Genomic DNA, 27,639 nt, shown 5'->3' with positions numbered 1-27,639 from the left:
ATAGCTCAGAATCTGCACCAAATTTCACTGCACTGCACAGACATCTTCTGCATGAGCTTGTGCTGTGCATTCAGGCAAAATGAAAGCTGTCAGGGCATATGATTGCTTGCTATAAATATATCAAGGAAGGAAGGGAAAGTGGAAACTGACACCAGGACTGGAAAAATTATTTAAATTAGGGGATAATGCTGGCACAAAATCAAATAGATATAAACTAGCTACAAATAGGTTTAGACTGGAAATTAGAAGACAGTTTCAAGCCATCAGAGCAGTGAAGTTCTGGAAGGTTTTCCAACAAGAGGAGAAGTGCCAAAAAGCCTAATTACTTTTAAGATAAAATTTAAACATTTGTGAGCGGGTTTATATGACATGACTGCCTGAGGAAGCTGCATAAGATTCAGTGACTCAGGCTGTTCTTCCTAAATTTACATTCCTCTGAAGACTTTCCCACCATCTCACAAGCCCCTTGGTCCTTCACAGTTGGACACTAGGTTCCCCCAAGCCACCCTGACAGCTCAGATCTCTCATACACCACACGAGCAACTGGGCCCTTCACCTTCCTGTCAGGGAACGGCTCCATGCATATTTCTGTGTGACTGAAAGTGTGGACCACATAGATCTGAGTTCCCATTGCCTTTGAATTTCCATTTTTATCATAGTACAAGCTCCTTTTTTTTTTTTTTCCCCCCCACACAAACTGATGGAAAGCCTTAGGTTCATGGTATTTGCAAATTTTTGGCTTCGAGTGTGAACAGAATGTAAATTGACCAAAGCGCTGCCTTGATCTTAGCCATTGCTATAGTTAGTAGCACTGCATTTGCAAGGATCACAGCTAATCACATCTTGATTTCTCTTCCTCTCTTCGGCAGAGGGATTTGACGTTTCTGAGATCCTGTCTCTTCCCTTACTAGACTCCAGAAGCAAAGTGGGAAAGAAAAAAAAAAGATTTCTAAAGGATTCTATGTCTGTTCATAAAAGAAAGGTGAGAGTTTAGATCTGGCAGCATAGGAAGTTTCTTGTCTTTTCACTCAGACTCATGGTATTTTGTTGAGCTTCTTTGTGTTTGCTGAAACCCCAGTTTCTAGAGGTATGTTCACTTGATGTCTCAGTATCTGGTAAAAAGTCTTCCTAGCCTTCAGCTCTTCAGCAAAAAAGTCTGAAGGAGGTTCAGGATTCACTTTCAGAATCCCAGAAAAATAGGAAGCGAGTGACTGTCATTGCTACTGTCTTTAACCACTACTATTTTACAGGGCAAAATCCAGGGGTATGGAGCGGCAGGGCTCCCAGATACTCAAAGCCAGATGCTGTTGTTTCTATGCTGTGCCTTTTAGGAAAATGAGTAAATCTCACTTTATATCCTCGATTTTTAAATAATCTCCAGACGAGCCATATATAACTGTTACTATCATCACTTGACCCATGCAATATGTCCTCTTCACTGTACCAGAGACACAAGAATAAATGCTTTGAATTTCATAAATTGTCTCCAAAATCAGACTTCTTCCCCCCATCCTGCTTTTAGTAAAGCACTAAATCTATCATTCGATTTACAACATGTTACTGAAGGATACCAAAGTGTACCTATTTTTCCATGGTCTCTGTGCCCTCAGCTCTTTCCTACACCAGAGGTACTCACAGTTTTCACCCTGAAAACAGTATTTTCCTGAGCCCCTTGGGCAGTAAGGCATTATCTACACTTACCTGTCTTGTAGTTTTATCTTGATTGATCATCGGGATGTATTTGTACAAGCATGTTCTGCTTTTGGCTGGCATAAAGTTAATTTTCTTTACAGTGGCTGGTATGATGCTGTGCTTTGAATTTAAGAAAAAAAGCAATGTTGATAACATGTTCATGTTTTCATTGTGCCAGAGCAGTGCTTACACCAAATCAAGGACTTTGTGGCTCTGCTAGTGAGAAGTTGAGGGCGTACAAGGATTTGAGAGGGGACAGGACCAGGACAACTGACCCAAACTGGCCAAAGAGATATCCCATACCATATCATGTCACACTGGACTATAAAACTGGGGGTATCTGGCATTGGAGTAAGACTGCTATGAGGGAACAGGCTGGACATCTGTAAGAGGATTGTGAGCAATTATTATGCAGTTGAACATGGTGGTGGGAAATGACAATAGCAGCCCAGGTTCTTCAAGTATTTTCTTGGTCTCTCAGGTTTGACTTTCAATGATATAAAACTCATACACTGTATGACTGAATGCAAAAGATTAGTTAAAAAAGTATTTATTTTCTATATTTTTTTTTTCTGTTATGTTCCATTACAAAAAGAAACAAAACAAAACATAAAAACAAAACACAAGATAGCATTTTATTAGTGGTACATTAATGAGCTTTAACAACTAGGTGACTGATGTTTGTCACAAATACATATTACAAACAACCACAAAAAAAAGTAACTGAAAACGAAATAAATAAATTGAATATTTTTCTTCAATTTTTAATATTTATAAAATATATAGCACTTTCTATTACATTTTTCAGTCATTTTTACCCATAACAAATTAAAACTTATGACATATATTGCAAATATTCTTAAGGATAAGAATAATTAAAAAATCAAAATTCCTGGAGGTATGAAATAGTAAATCAGTTAATGTTCATTAATTTATTATCATATATCCAGATTGTTCATGTCCTGCAAAAATAGCCATTTCTTCAACTAATATACATATTTTCCTTTATAGTATTATAAGATTAAGATTTTTAATGTAAAGCTTCGTGGATTTATGGTTCTGTTTTATAATTGTGCCTAATATGGAACTTTCTTTAATATGTACTGAATATTTTTCATTAGTATATACTAATATACACACACACAAATACACACACACTATGCATTATATATTAGTATATACTCAATAATAAACCCATTTCTGTAATATATAATTGAGATTCTCATAGTGAAAGTTGTTGAAATTGGGAGGTGTGTCTATCATAGCAATGAAAACTGACGAGGTTAGCTAAATGAATGCATTTAATTTTACATTGTTCAACATATTTTAACAGAGTATGTAATGTACTGTAATAATACACAGAATCCAGATAGAAATTTCTTATTTCAGTATCCCTATGATTTTCCATCTGATTCCAACAGAACATGAATTGCTATCCTCACTAAAATTCCTGACAATGGGAAAATGGAGCCAAGCAAGTAGAAGTTTGTTGACATTACAGACCTTATTCTGGGAAAAATACTAAAATTACACTTAAGACCTCTTAGGCAAGAAAGCGCTTAAGCTCAAAGATGACTTTACTCAATTTATTCTGAATGTTGATCACAGATTGCAACACTCTTCTGATACATGGATGCCCTTGCCATAATGCTTGAACACTGTCCCCTGTGTTACAGGTTTAGAGGCTCCCTTTCTTAGCTGAGTGAGTGCTATAGATAGCTTTGCTATCTGAATAGGGCAAAGGGGACAGGGCAGTGTTCTTGGAGCCCTCTGAGTGAATTTTAAAGTATGTATTTGTGACAGACGGGCAGAGAGATGAAGCAGGGAGAGGGCAGACCAGCATGATGGAACCTTAAATGTTTCCCTTTGGAGTGAGGGAAAAGGGCAGTGCAGACTAACCTGCCTTGAACATCCGTCAGCCACCTTCTATAAGTGAAGGAGGTTCTTCCAGAACCCACAGTACGTGAGCATCACCTGCTGTGCAGAAAGGGCTCTCAGCAGGACCCTGCAGCCATAGCATTTCAGAGGGATTCTGGTTTTGGTCTTGCTTTAGATAGAATTAGCTGAATTCCCATTAGGAGTTGGAACTATTAGGTGTGACACTGGTCACACCTCCGTTTCAGCCTAAAATCCCAGTTCATGTGCTTAAAGACAGCTCTGGCAAATAAAGAACAACACAGTAACAGGCAGAGCACAGGAATCTGGCTTCAAAAGCACATTCCTAATACAAGTGAAACCACAATAGTGGCAGCACCTCTACCATAACTAGGGAGACACATACCTTAAGAGCTGCTAAGTCATGGTCCTACCTCAAAAGGGCCCTGCCCTGCCGTTTTGAGAGCCTCAAGTCTTATCCTAGGTGTCTAAGACAGGTATTTAAATTTAAAGAGCTTGGGTGAGTGCTTCATGTACCCAAATTTGAACATTTTAAATTGCCCAAAGATTAACATGTTACAATCAGCTTTATTTTTTTTTCCAGACAAAACACTTTCTCAGCAACTAGATTCTGTAAGGGAATTAAAAGTGCAGTACATAGATGAGTGGTTAATATTAATACATTTACATTTGACTTGGCATTGCTATATCAGAATGAAAATTGTTTCTTTTTGGCATAGGGAATACTAGAGTGTACTTAGACAACAATATATACCAAAGCTGCTGAATTTTTAAGGGCAGCAATTGTACATTCATGAGATCTTCAGCCTTTTTAATATTTCTCTTGATGTAAGAAACATCTTAAGGCATTGTGTAATTGAAATCATATTTAAAGTAATAAGCTGCAGTAACCACAACTTACTCATGTTTCACTGTGCACTGTGAGATATTCTGATAATGTCAGAGCACATAAAGTAAATACATTTTTTGTGGGATCAAGAACTAAGTTGGAAAACAAAATGTTTCAGGAATCTCATTTCAAAGTATATTGATACTGTATATTATTATTTTACATTTTTATGATTTTTAGTTTAAACAGCCAAAACGTCTAATTGTTTGTTCTCAAAATTAACGGGCTTACAATTTACAAACTTCTTGCTGCACTTAACTGACAAAATAAAATGACCAATATTTTAAAATAGCCTGTTCTTTATTTCAAAAGTGCCTTCTGGAATTCTGTTTTTAAACAGATATAGGAAATGAACCATATTCATTCACTGATGACATCTAGAATAACGTGTCTACAATCTGCAACACATTCATAACAAAATTATGATAACACTATAACCTAGCATACGGTTAGTTCTGTGGAGGTTAGGTTATCTAAAATTTTCATCATAAAACAAGGAAAATTAAATCAAATACATTTTGTGATACATAGGAGTGTATGTTTTTGGTATGCTATATAACATCACTTCAATAGGCACAGTACTAAGATATATAATTTTTAATTTAACTTATTTAAGAATATAATGTCATAAAGAAAAATTACATTTTACTTTGTGGGGTTTAGGTTTGCTGTGTTGTCTTGTAGGTATTTTTTCAGTATTTGCTTTAATTTGCATACAGATTTTTAGTAAGAGCTGACAGTTCATTATAATTTTCTGTTTTTCTTTGTAATCAGTGGGCCATGTTGACTTTTACAAAATATTTGCATTCATTGTATTTTAAATGTTAAATGACAGCTTGCAACATAAAGGTTGGTTTTTGACATACGCATATGAAGTTAACTATGCTTTAATTTGGAATCTTCTGCTTGTATATACGTTTATAAAAAAAAAACAACATAGCCACTAAAATTATACTTTGCTGTTTTCTGATCAGTTATGACACAGAGTTTAAAATTTTCCTTCTTTGGTTCAAGGCTGAGTTTCTGTTCTACTTGCTCTGAGAGGGCAAGCCTGGTTGCAGACACCTCTGAATAATCTGAGGTCAGTGCAAAGGCCCCCAGAATCTCACATTTGCAAACCAGCACTGGCCTGTAGTCACAGCCATAGCATTCTATATTCTCCCAAGGTCACCTCTATTTTCTTGAAAGTAAAAGTATTGATTAAGCCCCAGAAGTTCAGCTCTTTGAAATATGGGGTTTGAAAACACAAACACAAAAATTGCAGGGTTTTTTCATTGTTTGCCTCTTAAATACTGTGTATTAAATGCCCAGTTAAAAAATTCTCATTGATGAATACAGCATTTCTATAAACAAAATATGTGAGAGTTCTCTAGAATACTCTGGTAGAGTCCAGGCCCCAAAAGTGATGGCACGAAACCAGTTCCACACAAGGAGCAACTTTTATTTATTTATTTAATAATTTATTTCAAATCACGGCGACCCTTAATCTACAGCAATTTGCAATAGTATACTTTCAGCTGTTTCAGATAAATGTTATGCTCACTTAACCATATTAAACAATGTCCCTTAAATAACTCTTGGTTTCAATGGTGCAATTATGCACATCATCTGAGCTAGCTGAAGGGAAAACATTCAACTGGCGGCTAATTAATTTTAGATTTTTCTATTACCACCAGAGCACTTACAGAGGCATTCACATGCCAATACTCGGTGGCTGAATGCAATGCTCATCAGAATAAGATGATTTGGGAGCACAGAGGAGAACTGTCATTAACGGATACAAAGCTTCAGCATTGCCAGTAGTCTGTCAAAACTGTCTTTCCAGTACATGCCTTTTTGACAAGGAGAGCATCTGAGTTACCATCAGCAAATTTCTCAGGAAGTTGCAGTTTGGCATTCAAAACATTTGGGGCCTGTAATCTCTCAGGAATAAACTCAATAGCCACGGCAGTTTCACATGTCATGGAGAGACTAGGATCTAACCCCCCTACTTAGGGAAGATTCATGTAAACAGGATAATGAGTATAAAAATGCTGGATTTTGATGGCACTTCTTAAAATATTTAATCATTGGACTAAATGGACACAATTCCATTGTATTTAGCATTGTATTTAGCGTGGAAAATAAATGTGGAACATGCTTATGAAATCTTTAATGCTGTAACTCTTGGAGGTCTACTAAGAAGAACATACTGGCAGTCCTGTGACAATGATAAAGAGTTCCCAGAAAACGTGTTTTCAGATTGTTTTGAGCTAGAATCAACTGTACTTCCAGTCCCCATTTTGCAAGGACACTTTCTAACACAGATAAATCCAAATACTTTTACTGCAAAGCAAAAAGACAGATGCATGATTTGTCCCTACAGTTACTTTATCTTTTGTCCCCACTTTACATTTGAATTGTTCCCATTACAAAAAAGCTTTCCTCTGGCTTCAATTATGAATTTTCCTTCTTTTAATTTGCAAAAATGGATGTGAAATAGTTTGCCTTCCAGTTGCACAAGAGAAATTGTACCCTTAACTCTTACCTTAGATGTGCTTTTATAAGAAATGGGAAAAAAAAGGAAGTGTAGATTTCATGATTATGATTAGAAACCCCAGAAAGCATCATTTAAAATATTCTACACATTCTGAATGTGCACCAACTGTGCACATTATAATTAACTGTGCATTGTCATGTCTGGCAAAAAAAACCCAAAACACCTCACCTTATTTGCTCTTTCAGCTATAACCTACACACACCCCCATCATTTTGCCATTTTCATTGATGTGTAGTAGCACAACATTAAATTATTTTTCAAAACTATATTTTTAATAAGTTATTAGTTATAAATGTGCAATTCTTTCAGATTTGATCATTAAATGAGGCCCTGGAACTACTATTTCTGTTAGGCTCATGGGTGATGAAATATTTTTTAATATACAAAGACATTATGTATTCTGTCATCTCTTCTATCATTAAAGGCTATTTATTTTATTCCTGCCTTTTACTAATAATATAAAAAAAGAAATCACTACAAATTCAGTGGATGGACTCATTTTTCAAGAATAATGTCGAATGTCTATTTTATTGAGAGCTTGAGTGGAACAGAGGTTCTTTTTATGATGTTAAATCAAGGTTAATCACAGAAACAATGCATTAGGTGGATTGTGTCTGAAGCAAATTCAACATCAAAGTCATATGAGCAAAGACTATCGGGTTTACAGAACTTAGTTCTCTAAAAAATTGAGGAAGTAAATAGCAGAAATGCTATTTTACAAAATTTCACTTTTCATTATAATTAATATTACATATTTTTAATTGAAAAGGAGGAACTTACTCATGGAAGTGGTGTTGCGGGGTTTTTGTTTTTGTCTTGCACTGTGTCAGTCAATATGGCTATATCTTTGCTGCTAATGTTAAAATAAAAGAACAAAACAGAAGAAGTAGCATGACTCCATGTATGGAAGGAAGTATGGATTACAACAGTGCTTAAAGTGCTTTCTCATTTGAAGAGATACTTACACAAATGTCTTCTCATGCTCATCTCCTCATCATCATGTACTAAATACTTGTTGCTTGCTCTTAAGTCATTTCTAATATAATCATTGGGTATTAAGTTCATACTCAGAGTTTAGCATATTGTCATAAAAACATCTGAAAACAGGAAAATGACAATTCTCTTTGTGTGTTATTACAGCAACTTGAAAATTTTATTAAATACTGAAGTGCCTCTTTGCATCATTTATTCCTTTGCTTCCAGTGTTGGTTAAAGCACTAAATAAGTACAAATAGATCATACTAAAAGCATATCCATCCTATTCTGGGGATTCTGCGAGGATTATTTACTGGTGTCTTGCAGAACAGAGATGAGTTTATGATCCCACGTGACCATCCATCTGCTGATGCTGCAAGATGTCTTGTCTCCAGGATAGGTTTCCATGTAAATGGTTCACCAAAGTTTTATCTTACGAATATCTATACATTAAGTCTTTTTGATAAATGGCAGTGCTGTAATGTGAGATATCAAGTTGTATACTTTAATTTGCTAGTACCAGAAGTTGTGGGAGCAGCAGAAGCTGTGGCTTGACTGCCTACGTACAAAGGGTCCAAACAAGCCACTTTGGCTGCAAAGAATGAATGGATACAATGAAGGACTGCAAACAGGTTGGAAAACTCCAGCTCCTGGAAGTGAAAACAAAAAGATTAATCATGAAGCAAAAGAAGACATTACAAACATGCACTCAGGATTGAACTGAGTTTCAAATGGAAATAGCCTGATGTAATTCTGCTGAGGTATCTGATAGTTCTACATTATAGGCACTTAAGAGACAGAGTTATTTATTCCATACATAATTTTTTGGAGGCTAGTATGGGCAAATTTTTGAGTTAAGTGTGTCCATAAAAACATGAGGTCCTGCCTGCTAAAGTGGAAGGAATGTGACAACCATATATTATGTTTTTCCCTTGTGTCATTAATGCAAATCTGGTGCATTTTGCAGGTTGATTTATTTTTATAAATCAATGAATGGATTGAGTGCACTGTGTCTACCTCTGGGTTACTACTGTATATACCCACACAGATCAATAATGTTGAGCTCCATACATGTCTTGTTCATCTGTCATGTCACCACATAGTGGTAACTATTATCTCACCTATGCTAATCTTTAGTTAAAAAACAAAACAAAATGAAAAAGACATTTTCAAAAAGTGCTAATATCATACAGGGATATTCTGGCTCTGTTTTCATTGAGGCAATTATTGTCATTGTACCAAAAATGTGGAACATACTTGGGTTTTTAATCTTATTAAAAAAGCTCTTTTTGTTCTACTTTAATTTACATTTTTTACAGTTCCTCAGATGAGATTTTCTTAGACACAAGGTGAAAAAAAACCAAAAAAAAAATCATTTATATATAAATATAAATGTGTTCCTTCTAATTGATTTTATCTTAACAATGATGTGATCATAACAATGATGGTTTTTTTTAAGAATTCTTCAGTATGTGTTTTTGATGTTGGAATTTAATCAATAAATACCTGCTGTGTTTGAAAGCAGATACTGATGTTATGCATGTAGGTGATGGTGATACAAAGTTACGATCTTTCTGCTTTGATTCACTGCCTATGTAGATTTCTGAAGCCTGGAACAGGGAACTGTGGTATATTCTATTTGTGTTTCTGTCTAGTAACAGTATTTCCAGGTTATGTAGTGCTGACAGGTTTGCTTTTTTGAATAAAAGAATATTGATAGTACTGTGAATTCAACAAGAACAAAAAAGATAAAATTCTAAAAATTACATGAGCCTTCCTCTTGAGTTTTTCTGGAAGATATTGCTTTACATACTTTGTGGAGACTTTCACAAATCCCTTACGCATGAGATGGAACAACTGCCTGAAAGCAGAGGAATACATATGCGGAGTATCCTGTGATGTACTAAAAGGGTGGAATTCTGTTCAACTCTCTTACAACTTGAGCAGATGTCCTTTGGAAATGCTCAGAAATGATTTTTTAATTGCTTACAAGCTTCTTTAAACTTCCCTAAGTACCAATTCACAATAACGATGATAAAGTTTATGCCAACTTTCACATACCTACCATCTGCATTCATTTAAAAAAAATTTGTTTAGAGATATTTTCAGTTTTAAACACTGGGAAAAGTGCAGTTTTATTACAATGCCAGAGATTTCTCCCCCTCCTCAAAAAATTTCAAAATAAGACAATTTATCATAGATGGGAAAAATAGTGGAAAGTCAAAGATGAGAAAACAAGGAATTATGGAAGCTATTTCTGAATAAGAAGCATCAGTCATTCAAATTGTTACTTTTCATTTTGAGTCTTTTTATTAATAACATCTATCCTTTGGTATTATAAAAATAAAACTGAAGCTTAAGATGAAAAAATAAATATTTAGTGGAACATACAAATATTTGTGATGTCACCTCTGTGTTATATTTGGAAAGACTGTCTTTCCACCTATGTGTCAACTGAGCAAGTCTATTAAAACAAATATTGCGGTTTCAGAACTGTTCGAGTCAATTAGGTAATTCTACTGCTGAAAGTTCTTATGTACATCGTAATTATGGCTGCTGGACACTGAATTTTCACAGTGCATTAGTACAATTATTATCACCAGTTAACACAGGTGTTTCTGCAACAGTAACACATTGGGAAGATCCATTGCTCACTGGACCTTCAGTGAAAATATGTGAGGCAATGGCACAACTGCTGTTGGTCCCATTGGCTTGCTACTGCTGTTAGCAATGAAATAACACAGAAATTAATTTGATAGTAAAGACGTGCACTAACAAGTCAATGAATGCTAGATGCTACTTGGCATGAAACATAATTCTTTCAGTGTCAGTGTGTGTATCATGCAGTAAATTAAACAGACCTATCTGATCACACAATTTAACACAGTACATGCACTTAAGGTAGTTTAGGTAGAGGATCCAAGTAATACAGCTTATTTAGAAGACACACATACATGTATATAACCAAATTCTTTGAAACTACTTGAAGACACTGACGGCTTGTGTTGGAACCGTGCAGGGCAGAAGTCACACTCTTGTGATCACATTCATTTCCCCAGCAGTAGATGTGGATTAGAAGCTAAAAAAGAGTAATGCATCGACTCTGCTATAAGCAGAGTTCACATTAAAAGAGGAATTTGAAGCAATGTGAAACACAGTGTGCTGATATTGGTATGTGGTGAGTACGTACATGTCTAATTAATAGCTGCAGCTGAATTCAAAGGAGTAAGATTGATGGAATGGGATCCATCAGGAACAACACTTTTCTGGCAGATTAGCCTACTCCCAAGCAAGTTTAATGAACAGATAGGGTTCACACAGAGCTGTTGACAGACAAAACATTCCCTCACTTCTGCTGAGAACTTGCACTTTCAAATCCCCGTACATCTGCAGTACTTTACTGCCACAAAATGGAGGGGAACCCACAGGCTTTTCTGCACATCTAACTGCCCCTGGTTGTGTCTGCATATAGAATGCTCTGCTGTCAGTCATATGCTCGACTGAACACACTTTTATCGAGCAGAGTAGTGCACACTGCACACACAGCTTCAAATAAACAAATGAATAAATCCTAAGAAACCTGAAGTAATATTCTATCAAGCTATTAAGGCTGCTACCTGTAGGGAAAAGCAGATGCCCTGAATCACCAAAAAGCAAAAAAATCCAAATTTAAGCCACAACTACTTATCCATGCACAAGAACACAATTTACTCTTATTCCAGTTTCCAGACTAGAATACTAGTGTTTCTTCTTGATCTTCAAATTGTCCTCCCACCTTCTTGACCAAACTGCTTTCACTCAACATTACTGTCATTATACCAGATATACCCAGATTATTAATTTGAAGATTTGCTGTTTCTGCACAGGACAGTGTAAGCCAATGAAAGATGAAGAAGACAAATAGGGAAAAAAAGAAAACAGATAATGTTGTCAGATAAAAGAAAAAAAAAAAAAACAGCGACTATTTCATCAAATTAATGACACAGATACCTAAACTGTACATCTACAAAATCAAGCACTTGTTAGTTTGTAAGTGATTCGGAAAAAATCATGATATTGTCATCTATGTATAAACTGCTGATATGTGAATATATTTGTTGCTTCATCAAATGTCTATATACTAGGGTAGAACATGATTTTAAATAGATATGAAAAATACAATCTATGAGCAAGATATGGGAAAACTAAAAACTGAGTCATGCAAACCTACACAGTTCAAAAATTTGAACTAAGAACACAGTCACTGCAATTGAGCAATCACTCTGAAAAAATATTAAGGATAGATACTTGAAACCCATGTAAAGCTGAAATTCTAAATTTGAAGAGCACTCTGATGCTTACAGAAAAGCCCTCAAGGCTAAGAACAAGGATTAAATTAAAATTATACTTTGGAGAATATACTTGAAATGAGCAGAAATACCAGCCTGGAAAACGGTGCAAGCATTCATCAAGGCACCTTACAAAACACCAGAAGGCAAACATTTTGTTCACACTACAACAGCTTTAATGCAGGCTGTCTTATTTTAGATTATATTTCTATGCGGAATAATTTCAAGTACAAATTAATTACCATTAATTGTTATTAATGTATTATTCATTACTTAGTATTAATGCCAGATCTTTAAAGTTATGCATCCTCTTTTGCTGATACCACAGTTTTTCCCAATTGACCAGATCTTCATCTTCATGTGCTGCTCACCTCTGTTCTGTGACACTTAGCTTAGGGCATTAGCTAGTCTGTGAACAAAGGCTAACAGCACAGCTGTGTGACCTTGGCCAAGTTTGCTGAGAAAGCTGTTAAGCTGTGAAAAATCCCTGCAAGTTCAGAAAGGTAAAAGGACAGAGAGAATAGTTTTTGAGATATACACCATGCTTTGTTTTACAGTGCTGAAATGTAAGAAGGACATTCATTTGCTCAGTCCGACTGTGTAAGCCTGTTACTATTTTACTTTACTAGGTATCAAATCCTTGTCATTGCACTGGGGCACATTACCTTTCAGTTCACAGAAGTTACTGGTTTCTATATTTACTTAAAACATTCAAATGGAAATGGTATGTAGTAAAAAAAAAAAAAAAAAACAAACCAACAATTCTGCTTTAGATATATAGATATTGGATACAGCAATGTTTGGGAGCCTATATGTATAGAAACAGAATCCTTCAAAGGTTTAAGATACTTTTTCTCAGAAAAACATAAAACACTTTCCATTGCAGTGATCCACTACTCAGTCAGGTACAAGTGAAGATTATAGCGCTCTGAGTTTATTACAGTGCTGAGATTCCACTTGCCTCTGGGAGCTGCTGTAATGCTGAAAAGCCATTAATAGATCACTAAGTTGTAGCTAAAGAAATAGGTAATTAGGTAGCAAGATGCATAATGTATCCCTCTGTGTTTTATAAATGAAAAGAAAGTTCTCTCCTTTGTTTTTTTTTTCAACACAACCAGAGCAGCACAATAGGGATGAAGCAGAGGGACACGTAGGCTCCATGCTCTGCCATGCTGACTGCTCTACTTTGTAGCTTTCAGTCAGAAAAATTCTGTCTGACTGTGCAAACCTATGCAATATCTCCCGCTGAGTGACAGCCGGGAAATAACCTACAGATTGGAATGTCTAAGCGGTATCGGTGATTAATGTTACTCCTAAATGGTTTACATCAGAAACTACTGAGACCTTAACTCTGAGACCTTCAAAGTCAGGTGTTTGATTCCAGGCACTCTGCCACTGACCACCAGTGTGACCTATGGTAATTACTGTTCAGGTTTTTCAGACTGCAATTGTTCATGTCTATGAGGAAACACTTCCTTTATTCTATACTATGCACCTTTACACTAGCAAGATGTTGTTTCAGCAAGGCCAAACAAAAGCATCAGTACAAAGTCTCTCACTCTAAGTTTAAAAGTTAAATTATTTTTGAGTCTAAAAGGAGTATTCCTAATTAAACAGTAACCAAATATAAAGCATATGTTGTTCATCTCAAAACATGCCACTTTTAATTTTGTTAAGTCAGGCATGAAACACACTGAAATATTTTGACAGTGTTATAAAAATATTAGGTTTTCAGTGTCAGTAAAGGGCTTTCTGTCACTTAGGAATGTAAACTCTGGTGGCAAGTGTGTTTTTCAAAAATAAAAGTTGACTGACAAAAGGATATAGCTCTGCATTTTTTTCTCAAAAACCTATTTATCTTAGATTTTGAAACATTAGAAGTGATCGTTCTTTATATTCAATCAGAATAAAAAGGAAAACCTGGACTACTACAAAGTCAGTAAGGCTAACATTAAAAACACTGCTGCGTAATTATTTTTCTTTTTTTAATGTTAATTAACATTAAATATCTCAACACTCTAACACTCTTAAATCTCTAGGTCATGAATAAGTGTTTAAGATATAAAGGATATTATCACATGGACACAACAAGCCACAACTACACACATACAGGTTTCACACAAATGTGCAGGAAGCATTTGGATTTTGATAACTCACGTTTTTACAAGAAGGAATTCTAGGATTAAACCAATATTATTTGAAATCAATCAATCAATCAATCTGTAGCTGAACTATTTTACATTTGCAAGGTGAAACAGAATCATAGTGCATTAAAGACTTTAAACGTATCTTGTCAGCAGCACAGTTGAATCTCAGACACGGAGGAAAACAGGCACCGCAGACAAGAAGAGCAGGAGTCTCAAATCAAGTGTGCACTCACCATAGCAGGTTCTGCACAGACCACGATAATGTTGATGAAGAAGAAGAAAAAGGCACTCTCACTTTTAGTGACCTTATTGAGCTGTATCATAGTTACTTGCCAGGCCACGACTTCTCATTACTGCTTGAGAATGCAAAAATGAAAAGCCCTAACATGCTGAGGTAATGACTCCTTGGAATTTTTTGTCTCAGCTGTAAATTCTCATCCCGCTATATTCCTCATGTAATATAACAGGCAGACAATTATGTTTATCTCAGTAAAACATTACCCTGTGTGTCCTCCTTGCAACAGCGGGTCTCCAGGCCTTCTGCAGCACATAGTTTCATTTAACAGGTGGTGATAGCTTTGGCTATGAATATTCATCACAACCTTTAAAAGCTGTTTTACAAAATTCCTATCATCTGATTCCAAATGAAGCCTGCATACAGCATGCATGAAACCTGGCATTACAAGCATTTCTTAAAATCTGATTAACATTTCTTAATGACTAGAGAGTTCCCCAAGTAGATATGTCTCCATTTCTGTAATGTTAATGAAGTCCAAAAAATAGAAGCTAAATTGTTCCACATCTTGTCTTGCTGAATAGTGCTTTAAATACTTGAAAGGCTCAATGGATACAGAGGGGCCTATTCACAGAATTTTAAGCTAACCAAAGTTAAAAAATATGACATAATAATGTTTTCATTCTTTCTATAGACAAATATATCTTACAGGTTTTGGACTAAGCAAGTACTTCAGATATAACAGATATAACATACTTCAGATATAAACAAATAGGAAGTCTATAAATGTTTAACACCTTCCAAACACAACACGATCAGATATTTTTTGATAATAATGTAACTGACGTGCTTTGAGTATCAAGAAAATTAAATATATGTATATTTGAAATTGATCAACATGAAAGATTAAATTTATAATAAATAAAAGCAGCTAGAGAACATAACAGTATATTAATAAGGATGCTAGTAAGTTTGTACAACACTGCACCTTCTAAGTTAGGAGGTAGAAATTCTACCTTGATAAAAGGTGGAAAGGCGAAGTTTCCTAGAAATAAAGCTCTGCTCAGTTTAACTGGGAACAACAGTGCCATAAAGTACTGGGATATCTCAAAGTTTTAAAAAGTAACTAACATGACAGATTTATTTAAAAAAAAAAAAGATAAAAAATGATGAAAGTCATGATTCTTATTCAACATCTACATTTGTTATTATGCATTGTTTTTAATTTGATGAAATAAAGCATCACTATTCAGCTCTTGGATTCCAAAGAAGATTCTGCGAAATACTGCATCATTAACTTAGCTAGTTCTAAAATCTTGTGCCCATGTAATAGCAATAGGAGATAAAGAAAAGAAATGATGAGTTTCAACCTCCAGCTATACTTAGGAGCATGATAAAAATTTCGTATTATTTGCTTAAAAGAAAATAATTCTCAGAACATTAGGTTGTTAAGTTACGGCTTCTTGTTAGTGAAGAAAAGAAATTCTGTACTATTATAACATTTACTGAAGGAAATAAGGATGTTTAGCTTTGAGATGAAGGATTTGAATGTATCGAAAGTCCACCCCACTTCATTGCTACTGATTTAATGGGACCTTTTGTATACCTTCATTTTATTGAGTGTAACATTCAAAATCAAGTAAACATCTGAGAAAGCAGTATAGTAAGGGCTTCAAAACCAAGCTTTAAAAGACATCCAAGCAAACACAATCAGGATTACAAAAATGTTGGGATTCTAATGAAAAAAACCTTTGATTCGGACTCTTAAGGCAGTTTCAGTTATCAGTGTTCCCAGGAAGATCACTTCCTCACACATATTGGGACAGTAAATTCTCAAAAGATATTCATCAAAATAGGCATAAATTTTTCAGGGTGACTGCTTTCATAAATTAACCCCGGAATCAGAAGCACAGCTGAAAACAGGAATTTTGAATTAGACAGAGACACAAAGCTTCAATGACATCTTCTTGAGATATAATAACAAATGTTAGACCTTTGCTTTATTTTCTGTCCAAATTGGCTCAAGGATGTTTTCATAGAATCATAGAATGGCCTGAGTTGAAAAGGACCATAACGATCATCTAGTTTCAACCCCCTGCTGTGTGCAGGATCACCAACCACTAAACCAGGCTGCCCAGAGCCACATCCAACCTGGCCTTGAATGCCTCCAGGGATGGGGCATCCACAAAGCTCCTTAGGCAACCTGTTCCAGTGTGTCACCACCCTTTGTATTACTTCTTCATGATACAAGTATAGAGTGAAAGACAGGGCATTCAAATTCTCAGCCACTCAAAATGAATAACAGACCTGGCAAAAAAAAAAAAAAACAAATGCAGCAACTCTTTTTATTTTTATTTTTTTAAATGTAATGGCACTCTATAAAAGACTTTAACTTACTAGAAATACAAACAGATTATTCAGATTTCTTTGGTTTTCTTTAAATTCTTTCACTTTACACATTGAATGACTTTTAAGTAATTTAGTTTGATTTACTCCTCTTGTCTCATAGCTGCTGCTTTGATAGATATTTCAATGGAGATTTATAAAAGAAAAAAAATGTTTTGTTTTTACCTTTGCTTCAATTTGTTTAGTATCTGTGTTTTGGAAAAGGAATTTGATTTTGCTCTTCCCATCATCTGAAGAACCTTTGAGCTGGGAAAATTTGTACCTCCAAAGTACAGCCTAGAGGAAAAAAATACATATACACAAGCAAGTCAGTGCAGTTGTTACGATAAACTGTATTACAAACAGCTGATCTCCTTCCAGTGGAATTTTTAACCTCTCAGTGGTACATCATAAAACCAACTGAGTACTATGTATTCGGATATCTCTTTGATCATAGGGATGTAGTATACTTTGACAGTGTCTGACTGAGATCAGACAGACTGTATCTGAGAAATGTAGTCTGAAATATCTTTAACTATATTTAATCCTGATTTAGCATGTCCAAACCCAAAGATTTTTCCACTGAATATCTGGTGATTCCTCAATCCACCTGAAGTGATTATGTTTCATAAAATTCCTCTTTTTCTTTACACAGGAATAAAAAAAAATCTATCTAGTTTTATTTACATAAAGGGCATATGAAATTAAAAACAAATATCATATTTAAATTTATAAAACAACAAAAGAAAACCCTGTAATGAGAATTAATTTTTGAGTTTACCAATTAAAGTTCTAATTGGAAATTTAAGAAGATCATTGATTCTACACATATAACTGGTCATTCAAGTCTTTATATTATGAATTGCATCATGACATCCTGAAAAAAGACAGACTGCTCTACAGAATAAGCACAGAATTTAAAAAAAAAAATTACAGCTGGCTAGAAAATATCTTTGATGTTTATTATATCTAATCTAGATTTAAATAGACAAACAGAATTTAAACCCCATTTTGCCTAGAAGTGGAAAAGAACCATTTTTTAATTATAAGTAATTTCAACCTCATTAAAAGATATTTTCCCCTGGATGTCTTTTGAAGAAGTAATATTTTCATTGTGATTTCTGTACTTTTTCACAAAATTGCAAGATCATCCTCACATTGGGCTGTTGCATCAGACAACACAAAAACTTAAGATAAGAAATTCTGTGTTTTTTTTTCTGTCCCGTTCCCCCCCCCAAATGCTTTGTAAATGAATTCCTTTCAGTGGCTTTTTAGTATCTAGCTGATATTAAACAGAATGTGAGAGAGGTCAAATTCTCAACTTTCCAAAATAAAAGCAAGCTCCCTTTGTCAATGTGTTAATTTCTTTATGCTATGAACTGAAATAAATCTTCCATCTGCACCAAGGTAAATAAAGTTAGCTACATTTATAATTGTCTAAGTAACTGGAAGAGGGTGAAAAAATGACAGTATCTTAATTGTGCACAGCAACAATCGAAGTGCAAGATTTACTTTCCAGCATTTGAAATAGAATTTTGTAATTATATGAGGGCTGCTCCAAAAGTAGTGCCTCCTATTTTATGATGTTGGCCCATGATGTCAGAGGTAGATGTTGATGATATGGCAGTAGAGGTTGAACCTTCTCACCAGTATTCTGTTACATTTTGTACATTTGTCTGTCTCATTTGTAATTGAGAAAGACAGCATTTTTGTGAAGAGACATTTTGCCCATAATGATAGCAGCAGTAGGAAACTGAAAAGGATTAAATATTGTTCATGTTCAGTTCTACTGTGCTACTGATCTCTGGAGAGTGCCTTACTACAAAATAATTATGGTCCAAGGCAATTTTCTTTGTCAACTTCTGTGGCTTTATAACTGCAAAGGGAAAGACAAGGGAGGACACAGAGGATAAAGAACAACAATAAGACATAGGAAAAAAGAAAGGAAGTCATCCCTAATAAAGTAAAATTGGCCTTAAAGAGGTATGAATGGCCTTAAAGATCTACGAAGACACGCAGAATGCTAAAACTATAGTTTATTTGCTTAGTACTGATGGATGACCTACGAAAAATTTGTTTGCATCTTGAGTAAAAAGCAGGAGTGTAAGAACCATGTTTGTGTTTATTTCAAAGCTACAGTAGCTGTTTGTTCAACATTTCAATTTCTAAGTATGGAATAAATATTTGTTCACATGAGTTATATTCTTAAATCTTTATCCTGAAGTGGGTCTAGTTGCTTTCTGCCTTTTCCATAACTGAACTCTGCATCTCAATGTTTTTTTGCACAGTTTTATTTCAATATGTAGTCAGTCCATTAGGTGAATGTAGAGACAGATCTTCAGATATGTATACTTAGAAGGAGTTTATTCCTAAAGAAATTCAGACAAATTCTCTTCTGTGTTACAGAGTAGACATTTGATATTAAAATATATATATATTGCAACGCTATTTATTGTTTGCAATGTATTCTCTTTCTTGATGAAGTGTGAAGTGTGTCAGGAGGTTGGAACTTGATGATGCTTGAGGTCCCTTCCAACTCAAGCCATTCTATGATTCTATGATTCTGATTCAATGATACATTGATCTCCCTCTGACGTGAGGAGGAGTAACTGAATAGTTATTGACACCAATACCTGGAGATTAGCTAGAAAAATAGAAATAAAAAGCATGCCTCAAATACTGTTGTGGTGTTTCCTTCCTGATGATGAATACAGTTCAGCAGTGTTCTAGGAAATGGAACAATTAATCCAAATGGGTATAAACCAGCTTTGCCATATTTAAATACAGAAAAAATATATGTACAGGTGCACACACTTTGCAGACAGAGTGCATTAAGGGTAACTGAAACTGGCCAAATTGTAGAATTCTCTGACACTGGTAGTAAATATCCTGATAAAATGGTCTGCTGTTTTCTTTCAGGGCTGTGCTGAGAGACAATGGGAAAATGGAATACATATTTTACTATTCATAGTGAATAGAATAACAGAATGTTATTGGGCTAGACACACAAAAGTGCAAGCTTATTTCCTTTTTTAATACACACAGAAAATGCTTAGAGAGAAATGGAATGAAGATGTGGCAGGAGTTCAGAACCTCAGAGATTAGATTTTGGAAATAAGAAAACTAACTTTGGAAAAGGGAATTATGGGAATGCACCTGCATGTACAGATTAAAAAAAGTCAACATGATTTTTTGATAAGCAATAATAAAATGAGATCCTTTAGCATCATTGAGTGTATCTGTATATTTCAGCTCTTAGGAAGTTCTGCAAAAGACTACATTCACTGAAAAGAAATTAAAGCTTACTTAACAGCAAGCTGGGTGTTTGCACTGCACCATGTTCAATGAGGCTTTCATCTTATTTATGGTCCTTCTGAATTATGGGTGGGTCAATTAACAACACAAATAGATAATGCTAGAGAAATGTATGATCTGAAGTGGCCACCTGTAATCATGTAGTTCTTGGGAAAAACATTTTCCAGAGTAGAGACTGATATTCAATGCTGCAAAAATTACCTAAGCTATAATTTGATTTGTAACTTCCAACATCTGCAACAGATATTTTGCATCTTTTTAGAATTTATAATTTTTTAAAAATATGTCAACGGTTTACGGGTGTTCGGCCCAGTTCCATGACGAAAGGGACGGGGGATCCACAGGAAAAGGGAAAAGGGGAAAAGGGTAAGGAGATGGCCCTGAGTGCAAAGAACAGCGGCAACAATCTGAGGAGAAACAAAGTAATTTACTAAATAAGATATCGGAATGCAAAACAACACACTATAATACGATATAATTACAATTTAAGCTGATAAATCCAATACAGAGAGAGAGAATGTCCCAAAATCAAGGTAGGCCTTACTCTACTACCAAGGATAAGACGGCTGGAGAGTGAGGTGCTGCCAAGATGAGAGACGGCGGAAAAAGGGACGAGGTCTTGTGATCCGCAAGTTTTTATACTGCGAGCTTTTATCTCTTTCCTCCGGCTGGAAATGGTAACAGAGGAGCAAAGTACCGTGGGGACTGTAGTAGTCCTTCTCTTCTGAGAACCAGGTATATCCACGACATGATGTTATGATGTGGAATACCAATAACCGAAAATCACAAAACCATGACAAAATAACATTTAGGGCCTAAACCATCTCAAAAGAAAAACTGTCTCTGTAGTAGATGCTGCATATCTTGTGACTTTCTGACAAGCAAAATGTAGCTGAACAGAGTTTTTCCATAAGCTCCTTACTCATCCATGCATGTCTCCTGCCACCTTTGCCTGATTTCTTACTCTTAAGGATACACAAATCTTGAGATTGAATGTCAACCAACTCTCTTGGGCCCTCTTACCCGGGCCCAATGCTTTAACTATGGGATATCTCCAAGTAGGTCCTTGAAGAGATCAAAGTTGGCTCTCTTGAAGTACAGGGTTGCAATTATACTTATTGCCTTGTTTTTTCCAAGTAAGATCCTGAACTCTGCTGTCTCATGGTCAAATATCTGATAATATCTGCTTGGTCCATATGAATGTTAGAAGTGAGTTTGGATTTTAGAACACTCGTGAAGTTTTGTCTGCAATTGGTCAAGGATGTTGGAAAAAAGTGTTTATTAACTGGAAGTGTAAGAAGAGAAAATAAATCAAATATTGTTTAATTGCTTCAATAACATGAATATTGGAAAAGCTGGACAATGGTTCATATCATAAGATGAAGAACTTGGCTTCAGTTTAGTAGTGATTATTCACTATTAAAAAATAGTTCACTGTCAGTTCAATAGTGATTAAGAAAGAACACTTAAAAACCATGAACACACACTTGAGAATAAAACAGAAAGAGCCTGAACACTTATTGAAGACCTAACTACACCATAGTACTAAAAAGGATTTCTCAGATATGCTCAGAAGCTAGTACTTCAGCTTTGTGTTATGGGAAATATCAAAACATTAGAAATAAATAAATAGATAAATAAAAATTAAAAGTCAAATGTGAAAGAGAGCAAGGGGATCTTTTAAAATGAAACCTTTTAAAAACTATAAGTTTGTCTAAGAAATGTTATGTGAGAAAGCTATAGAAGAGATAATTTATCTTAAAATATCATTTTTCCTGAAGAATTGCATCACAAGAGAACATTTATATCAAGTTTTTTTAACAGAATTTTTGTCTAGCTATCAAAATTAAAAGATAATAAAAGATAAACAGGGAACCAGAAAAATTAATTTTTGTGTACAATTGTTGCAACTGGTAAGTCCGCCATGGAGGCTTTCTCTTCGTATTAGTGTCATGGTTTCATGGTTTTCCAACGTTATTCCACATCATAACATCATGCAGTGCACTGGCGGTTCTAAAGTTCCTTTTCCCTTCCAGTGCTAGACTGTTTTTTGCAGTTATTCAGATAATTTTTTCAGAGTATTAAGAAGTTTTAGAACATCAACACTAATTTTATCAATCTGATTTCTTCAAGCACAGTTATCTCAGCTGTCATTTAACAGTGGAACTGTTGATTTAGAAGTAACTTGGGGATACTTATTCTTGAGACCGTTAACAACTGTCATAGAGGTCTATAGCAAAGTTCTATCTATCCCAGCATCTTCCTCTCAAAAATGATCAAAACCAAAACGTGGGGAAGAGTAAAAATGCCTATATAGCATCTCCTAATCCAACTGCAGCTTCCAAAGATTTGCAGCTTAAAAGACTTTGTAAAACTGATGTTGCTTATCCATTTAATGATATTCATTAGATCTGTCCTCCAAGTACTTGTCCAAGACCCCTTTAACTTCTGTAAAATATTTTCCATCTGTAGTACTATTCTGCAAGGAGTAAAAGCTGCACTGAATGAGTTATTTGACATTGAACTCTGGAGTCTATAGAATATGCCTTAAAGTTCAGTGCTAACGGAAAGAGAAGTTGAATTTCATATGAATAATGGAAAAATAATAGAAGTGAGCAGGTAGCAAAAGAATCATAACTGCTACTGACAGTCAATTTATTCATATGTTCTATTTATTTGGGGAATTTCTGTTTATTTTAGGAATGATGCAATCTGTGACTGAACACAATTTTCTTCTGCAGTGACTTATGAAAGATAATAGTTTGTACTGTTTTTTGAAATACTAATTCATGCAGTTTATAAACAACTAGATGCAATTGTTCATGGATAGTACAGCATTTCAAGAAGCATTTTTGTCTTTAACTGTGGGTTTGTTAATTCATGTGGTAGCTGCTAGGACATTCATACAATCTTCACTTACAAACTGATATATATATATATTCATAAGATATTGATAATGTAGTTCAAATTTTATTCATCTGTTCCTTGTTCTGCAGACTTATTTCCATCTTTCTTTCTTTTTTTTTTGTTTTCTTTTTCACAGTTCTCTATTTGCAAAGAGATTATGAACTCATTCATTAGGTGGAGAAATAATACTTTTAGTTCATGTGACCAAACACTCCAAGTTTATGTTTAATTTTATGTGCGTATAGCAGTACTGTTGAAGAACATTATCAGCCAACACACAACCTACACCTGCCATAAACATAATGAAATAAAATAAGGGAGATAATGCTTTTCCTATTTAGGTGCTCGTGAAAATTGATTAGTATTTGGCAACTCTCTGGTAAGGATGCTAACAGAACATGTATGTTTAACACAGTGTCTTTATCTTAAAATGTGCATTCTGATTGCCTGTTTTTCTATATCAAAGGTAAACAAAATAAACCCTGATCACTAGAATTCTCTGTGTATTGATGCCTGAGCTTTACAATCATTGGTTTCTCCCTCCATTCTGGAAGGCAACCTATTTTTAACGCTTGCTAGTTTTCTTTTAAGGCAAAACTGTTTTTACCAGGCAAAAGTACAAGCAAGAAATACAGAGAAAACATGGACAGTGCAAGTCGAAAAGATGGAAGTAAAACTAGGAGTAAATTTCAAAAAACAGAAAATATTTTTTCAAGGGAAATCACTCCTGCCACAGCATGCAGCACCTTTTCTTTGGGTGGTATCAGGAGCTTTGAAGATTAGAGTGAGACAGGAGGTGGTTAATGATGGATTTGACAGATCAGCAGGAGACAACTGCTTCTCCTTGCAGCCCATATGGAAGTGCAGTAAATTCACGGTATCTAGAGAGATTGCTAAGGCTGGTCTAGGTTCAACAAACGCTTTGTGGGCTGATACCCACTGCAGGGCTAGCAGGAGAGAAGGAGGAGGACCAGCACAGTCTGTGAGATGATGCAAAACATATTACCCCTTCTCATCTAACCTCAGTCACACTTTGGTGAAACATACTGCAGGTTCGTTAAACATGTACTTTTTCTATCACTATTTAGACCCTCAAGATCCCCAGACAGTCCACTAAGATTGGCGCATGGCTTAATAGTTTACAATTTTTTTGTATGCTGAGCCTGGAAGCCAATGTAGAAGAATCAGCTTCAGTATGTGGTTTCATGGCTTTAAAGATGAAGGGGAGAAGAAAGTGAGTAAATTTGACTTATGCTTTTATAAGGCTTTATGAGTCTTCTCAAGCATGGGAGACCTGGAAAACGATTGCATGACATAGAACCATAGAATCATTGAATTTGGAAAAGGCCTCTATGATCATCTAGTCCAACTGTTCATTTACCACCGATATTGCCCACTAAACCTTGTCCCTAAGTACAACATTTAACCTTTCCTTAAACACCTCCAGAGACAGTGACTCCTCCACCTCCCTGGACAGCCCCTTCCAATACCTCATCACTCTTTTGGAGAATAAATTCTTCCTAATATCCAACCTGAACTTCCTCTGATGCAACTTGAGGCCATTCCTTTTTAGTTTTCTGATGTTGTTATCAAATCATCAAAGCTTCATTTCAGTCATCTTGCAATGTGGATCTTCTGCTACTTGGTTGTGCAGTGTGGTTTTAATTTGAGTAGGGAAGAATATGGTGCTTCTACAAGGAAGGGTAACGAGCCTATCTCGTCAAGTTTCTTCTGGCTTGAAGTGGAAGCTAGATGAAAATTTTTTCTGCACTTATGGTCATCATTTATTTTGGTGGGGAATATTGGGCAGCAAGAAGAGGAAGGGGGAAGGGCTGAGTGCAAATCTGTTGGCAAAGCTATTTGTTGCCCTATTGTTTTAGTAGTCAATTTTGATATTTGAAATATTTTTCTGCATTTTGCTATCAAAGAAAAGAAATTAAAAAGTATTAGACAAAAGACAATATGTTTTACAAATAATAATGTTCAGTACAATGAAGTCTCCAGAAATTTTGTACAACTGGAAAGGTACAGTGACTTGCTTGAGAAAACAGCACAGTGAAGTTATATTTCTACTAAAGCTTTTTATCAATATCTGCAAATCTGCAGTACGTTTCCTGAGGATGTACTGAAGGGGTATCACACTATTCAGCCATGGTTACACTTACAAAGGTAATTTTGCTTGTACTTTGCTACCTGAAATTTGTGATGTGCTTGTGCTATAAATAATGGTTTCAAAAGTCTTACAAGAACAAGAGCTGTACAAGAACTTTGAAGGAGATGCAAAATACTATAGTATTAGTGGTGAGTAAGGGGAAACCTACACAATCTTTTTCCACTATGTAATTCTATTGCACTGATCTTTTATGTAATATCTCCTAAATTGAAAATCATGTATTTCATTGATGAACGTTACAAGATAATTTGCTTAACAAAAAGAAAAATGTTTACACAAGAATTTGGGTTTCAAATTCATCAGAACTTGTGCAGAAAATAGACTGAAGTGGGAAGAAAAAAAAGTTTGATCAATGGAGTAATGCGGTCAGAAGGGTTGACTTGAGATATAGGGTAGGAGCACATTCTTTGGAGAAAAGGGCATTTTCAACAGTTAGTGGTGACAACTCTCACCTGCAGCATCTCCAGTGAAAAAAAATAACTGGAGAAAAAATCTTTCACAACAGCAGTGGGAAGTAGTAGCAACAGAGCCTGCCTACATTTCAGTACTTGTTAGCAATTAATGCAAATGTGAACATACTTAGGCTGCTAATGACTTTATTGAGATTCAGACCTGCATTAATACAATGTAGAAAGTGTTGGCATATTATTCACCTGTCACTAGTTGTACTGAGTATTTTTAATACCAACTGGAAAAGCATGAGATACAGAGACAATAGTTGAACTGAATTGAACAGGTGGTAAATGGAGCTAAATCCAGCTGGTGACTGGACATGAGTAGTGTTCCCCAGGAATGGATGACGGGCTCAATAAGTTCACATATGACACCAAGCTGGGAGAAAGTGTTGATCTGCCTGTGGGTAGGAAGGCCCTTCAGAGGGATCTGGACAGGCTGGATCTCTGGACTGAGGCCAACGGGATGAAGTCCAGCAAGACCAAGTGCTGAGTCCTGCACTTTGGCCACAACAACTCCAAGCAATGTGACAGGCTTGGGGTAGAGTGGCTGGAAGACTGTGTGTAGGAAAAGGACCTAGGGGTGTTGGTCAATGCTCGGCTGAACATGAGCCAGCAGTGTGCCCAGGTGGTCAAGAAGGCCAATGGCATCCTGGCTTGTATCAGAAATAGTGTAACAAGCAGAAGCAGGGAGGTGATTGTGCCCCTGTACTCAGCACTGGTGACACTACAGCTCAAGTACTGTGCTCAGTTTTGGGCCCCTCACTACAAGAAAGACATCAAAATCCTGGAGTGTGTCCAGAGGAGGGCAATGAAACTGGTGAGGGGTCTGGAGCACAGGCCTTATGAAGAGCCGCTGAGGGAACTGGGATTGCTCAGTCTGGAGAAAAAGAGGTACAGGGGAGACCTTATCGCTCTCTACAGCTCCCTGAAAGGAGGTTGTGGCAAGGTGAGAGTCGTCCTCTTCTCCCAAATAACTAGCAATTGGATGAGAGGGAATGGCCGCAAATTGCATCAAGGGAGCTTCAGGTTTGATATTAGGAAAAATTTATTCTAAAAAGAGTGGTCAGGCACTGGCACAGGTTGCCCAGGGAGGTAGTTGAGTCACTGTCCCTGCAAGTGTTCAAGAAATGCTTAGATGTGGCACTGAGTCACTGTCCCTGCAAGTGTTCAAGAAATGCTTAGATGTGGCACTGAGGGACATGATTTAGTGGGAAAATATTGGTGGTAGGTGGGCGGTTGGACTGGATGATCTTGGAGGTCTTTTCCAACCTCAGTGGTTCTATGATTCTATGAACTGGCTACCCCTTTTGGATCCTGCACAATTCTGATGCATGGGTTAGGCAGCAAAAGTAACAAAAATATTTGTAGGATTAAATTTCTCTTTTTGAAGACATCTAAGCAAAGATATCTAAATAAACATTTTGGGAATTTCCATTTTAACACACATGCCCAATCAGGAGAAAACAAAGGTATGTTCCTTTTAAAGCTTATACATCAGTTTGAGCTCAAGAAGATTATTTCCTCCCAAAAAATAGGATGCATTAGAGAAACAAACAACAAATTGAATCAGTCTGGGTTTTCATATGAAATTAAAGAATGAAGACTTTGTTTCAAGTTGGTATTGACTTTTCAGTAACATGCATCATTTAGAAATCATCTCCAAGTTTAAACTAAAGCACAAGAGTAGAGGGCTGACATGAGAC

At 35.7% G+C, this 27,639-nt stretch overlaps 1 protein-coding gene across 2 annotated transcripts in view; it reads right to left on the bottom strand.

The window, feature by feature from the left end:
* SNTG1 (syntrophin gamma 1) overlaps positions 2,369 to 27,639 on the bottom strand; it is a 159,892-nt gene continuing 134,621 nt past the window's right edge. Inside the window, exons 16-17 of one of the 2 annotated variants that reach the window (XM_021388250.1) lie at positions 17,273 to 17,383; positions 2,369 to 8,641 (exon numbers count right to left, since the gene is read on the bottom strand). In XM_021388250.1, the coding sequence (XP_021243925.1) occupies positions 8,483 to 8,641; positions 17,273 to 17,383 (270 nt within the window). In that variant the 3' untranslated portion in view covers positions 2,369 to 8,482. Of the gene's footprint in view, positions 8,642 to 16,858; positions 17,009 to 17,272; positions 17,384 to 27,639 lie in introns of those variants that run through there. The other variant, XM_021388251.1, reaches the window with a different exon arrangement.

Source organism: Numida meleagris, chromosome 2, assembly GCF_002078875.1.
Source record: "Numida meleagris isolate 19003 breed g44 Domestic line chromosome 2, NumMel1.0, whole genome shotgun sequence".
In the NCBI taxonomy this organism is placed as follows: Eukaryota; Metazoa; Chordata; class Aves; order Galliformes; family Numididae; genus Numida; species Numida meleagris.
Note: the sequence above shows the minus strand (reverse complement) of the source record. Positions and strands in the feature narration are given on the sequence as shown.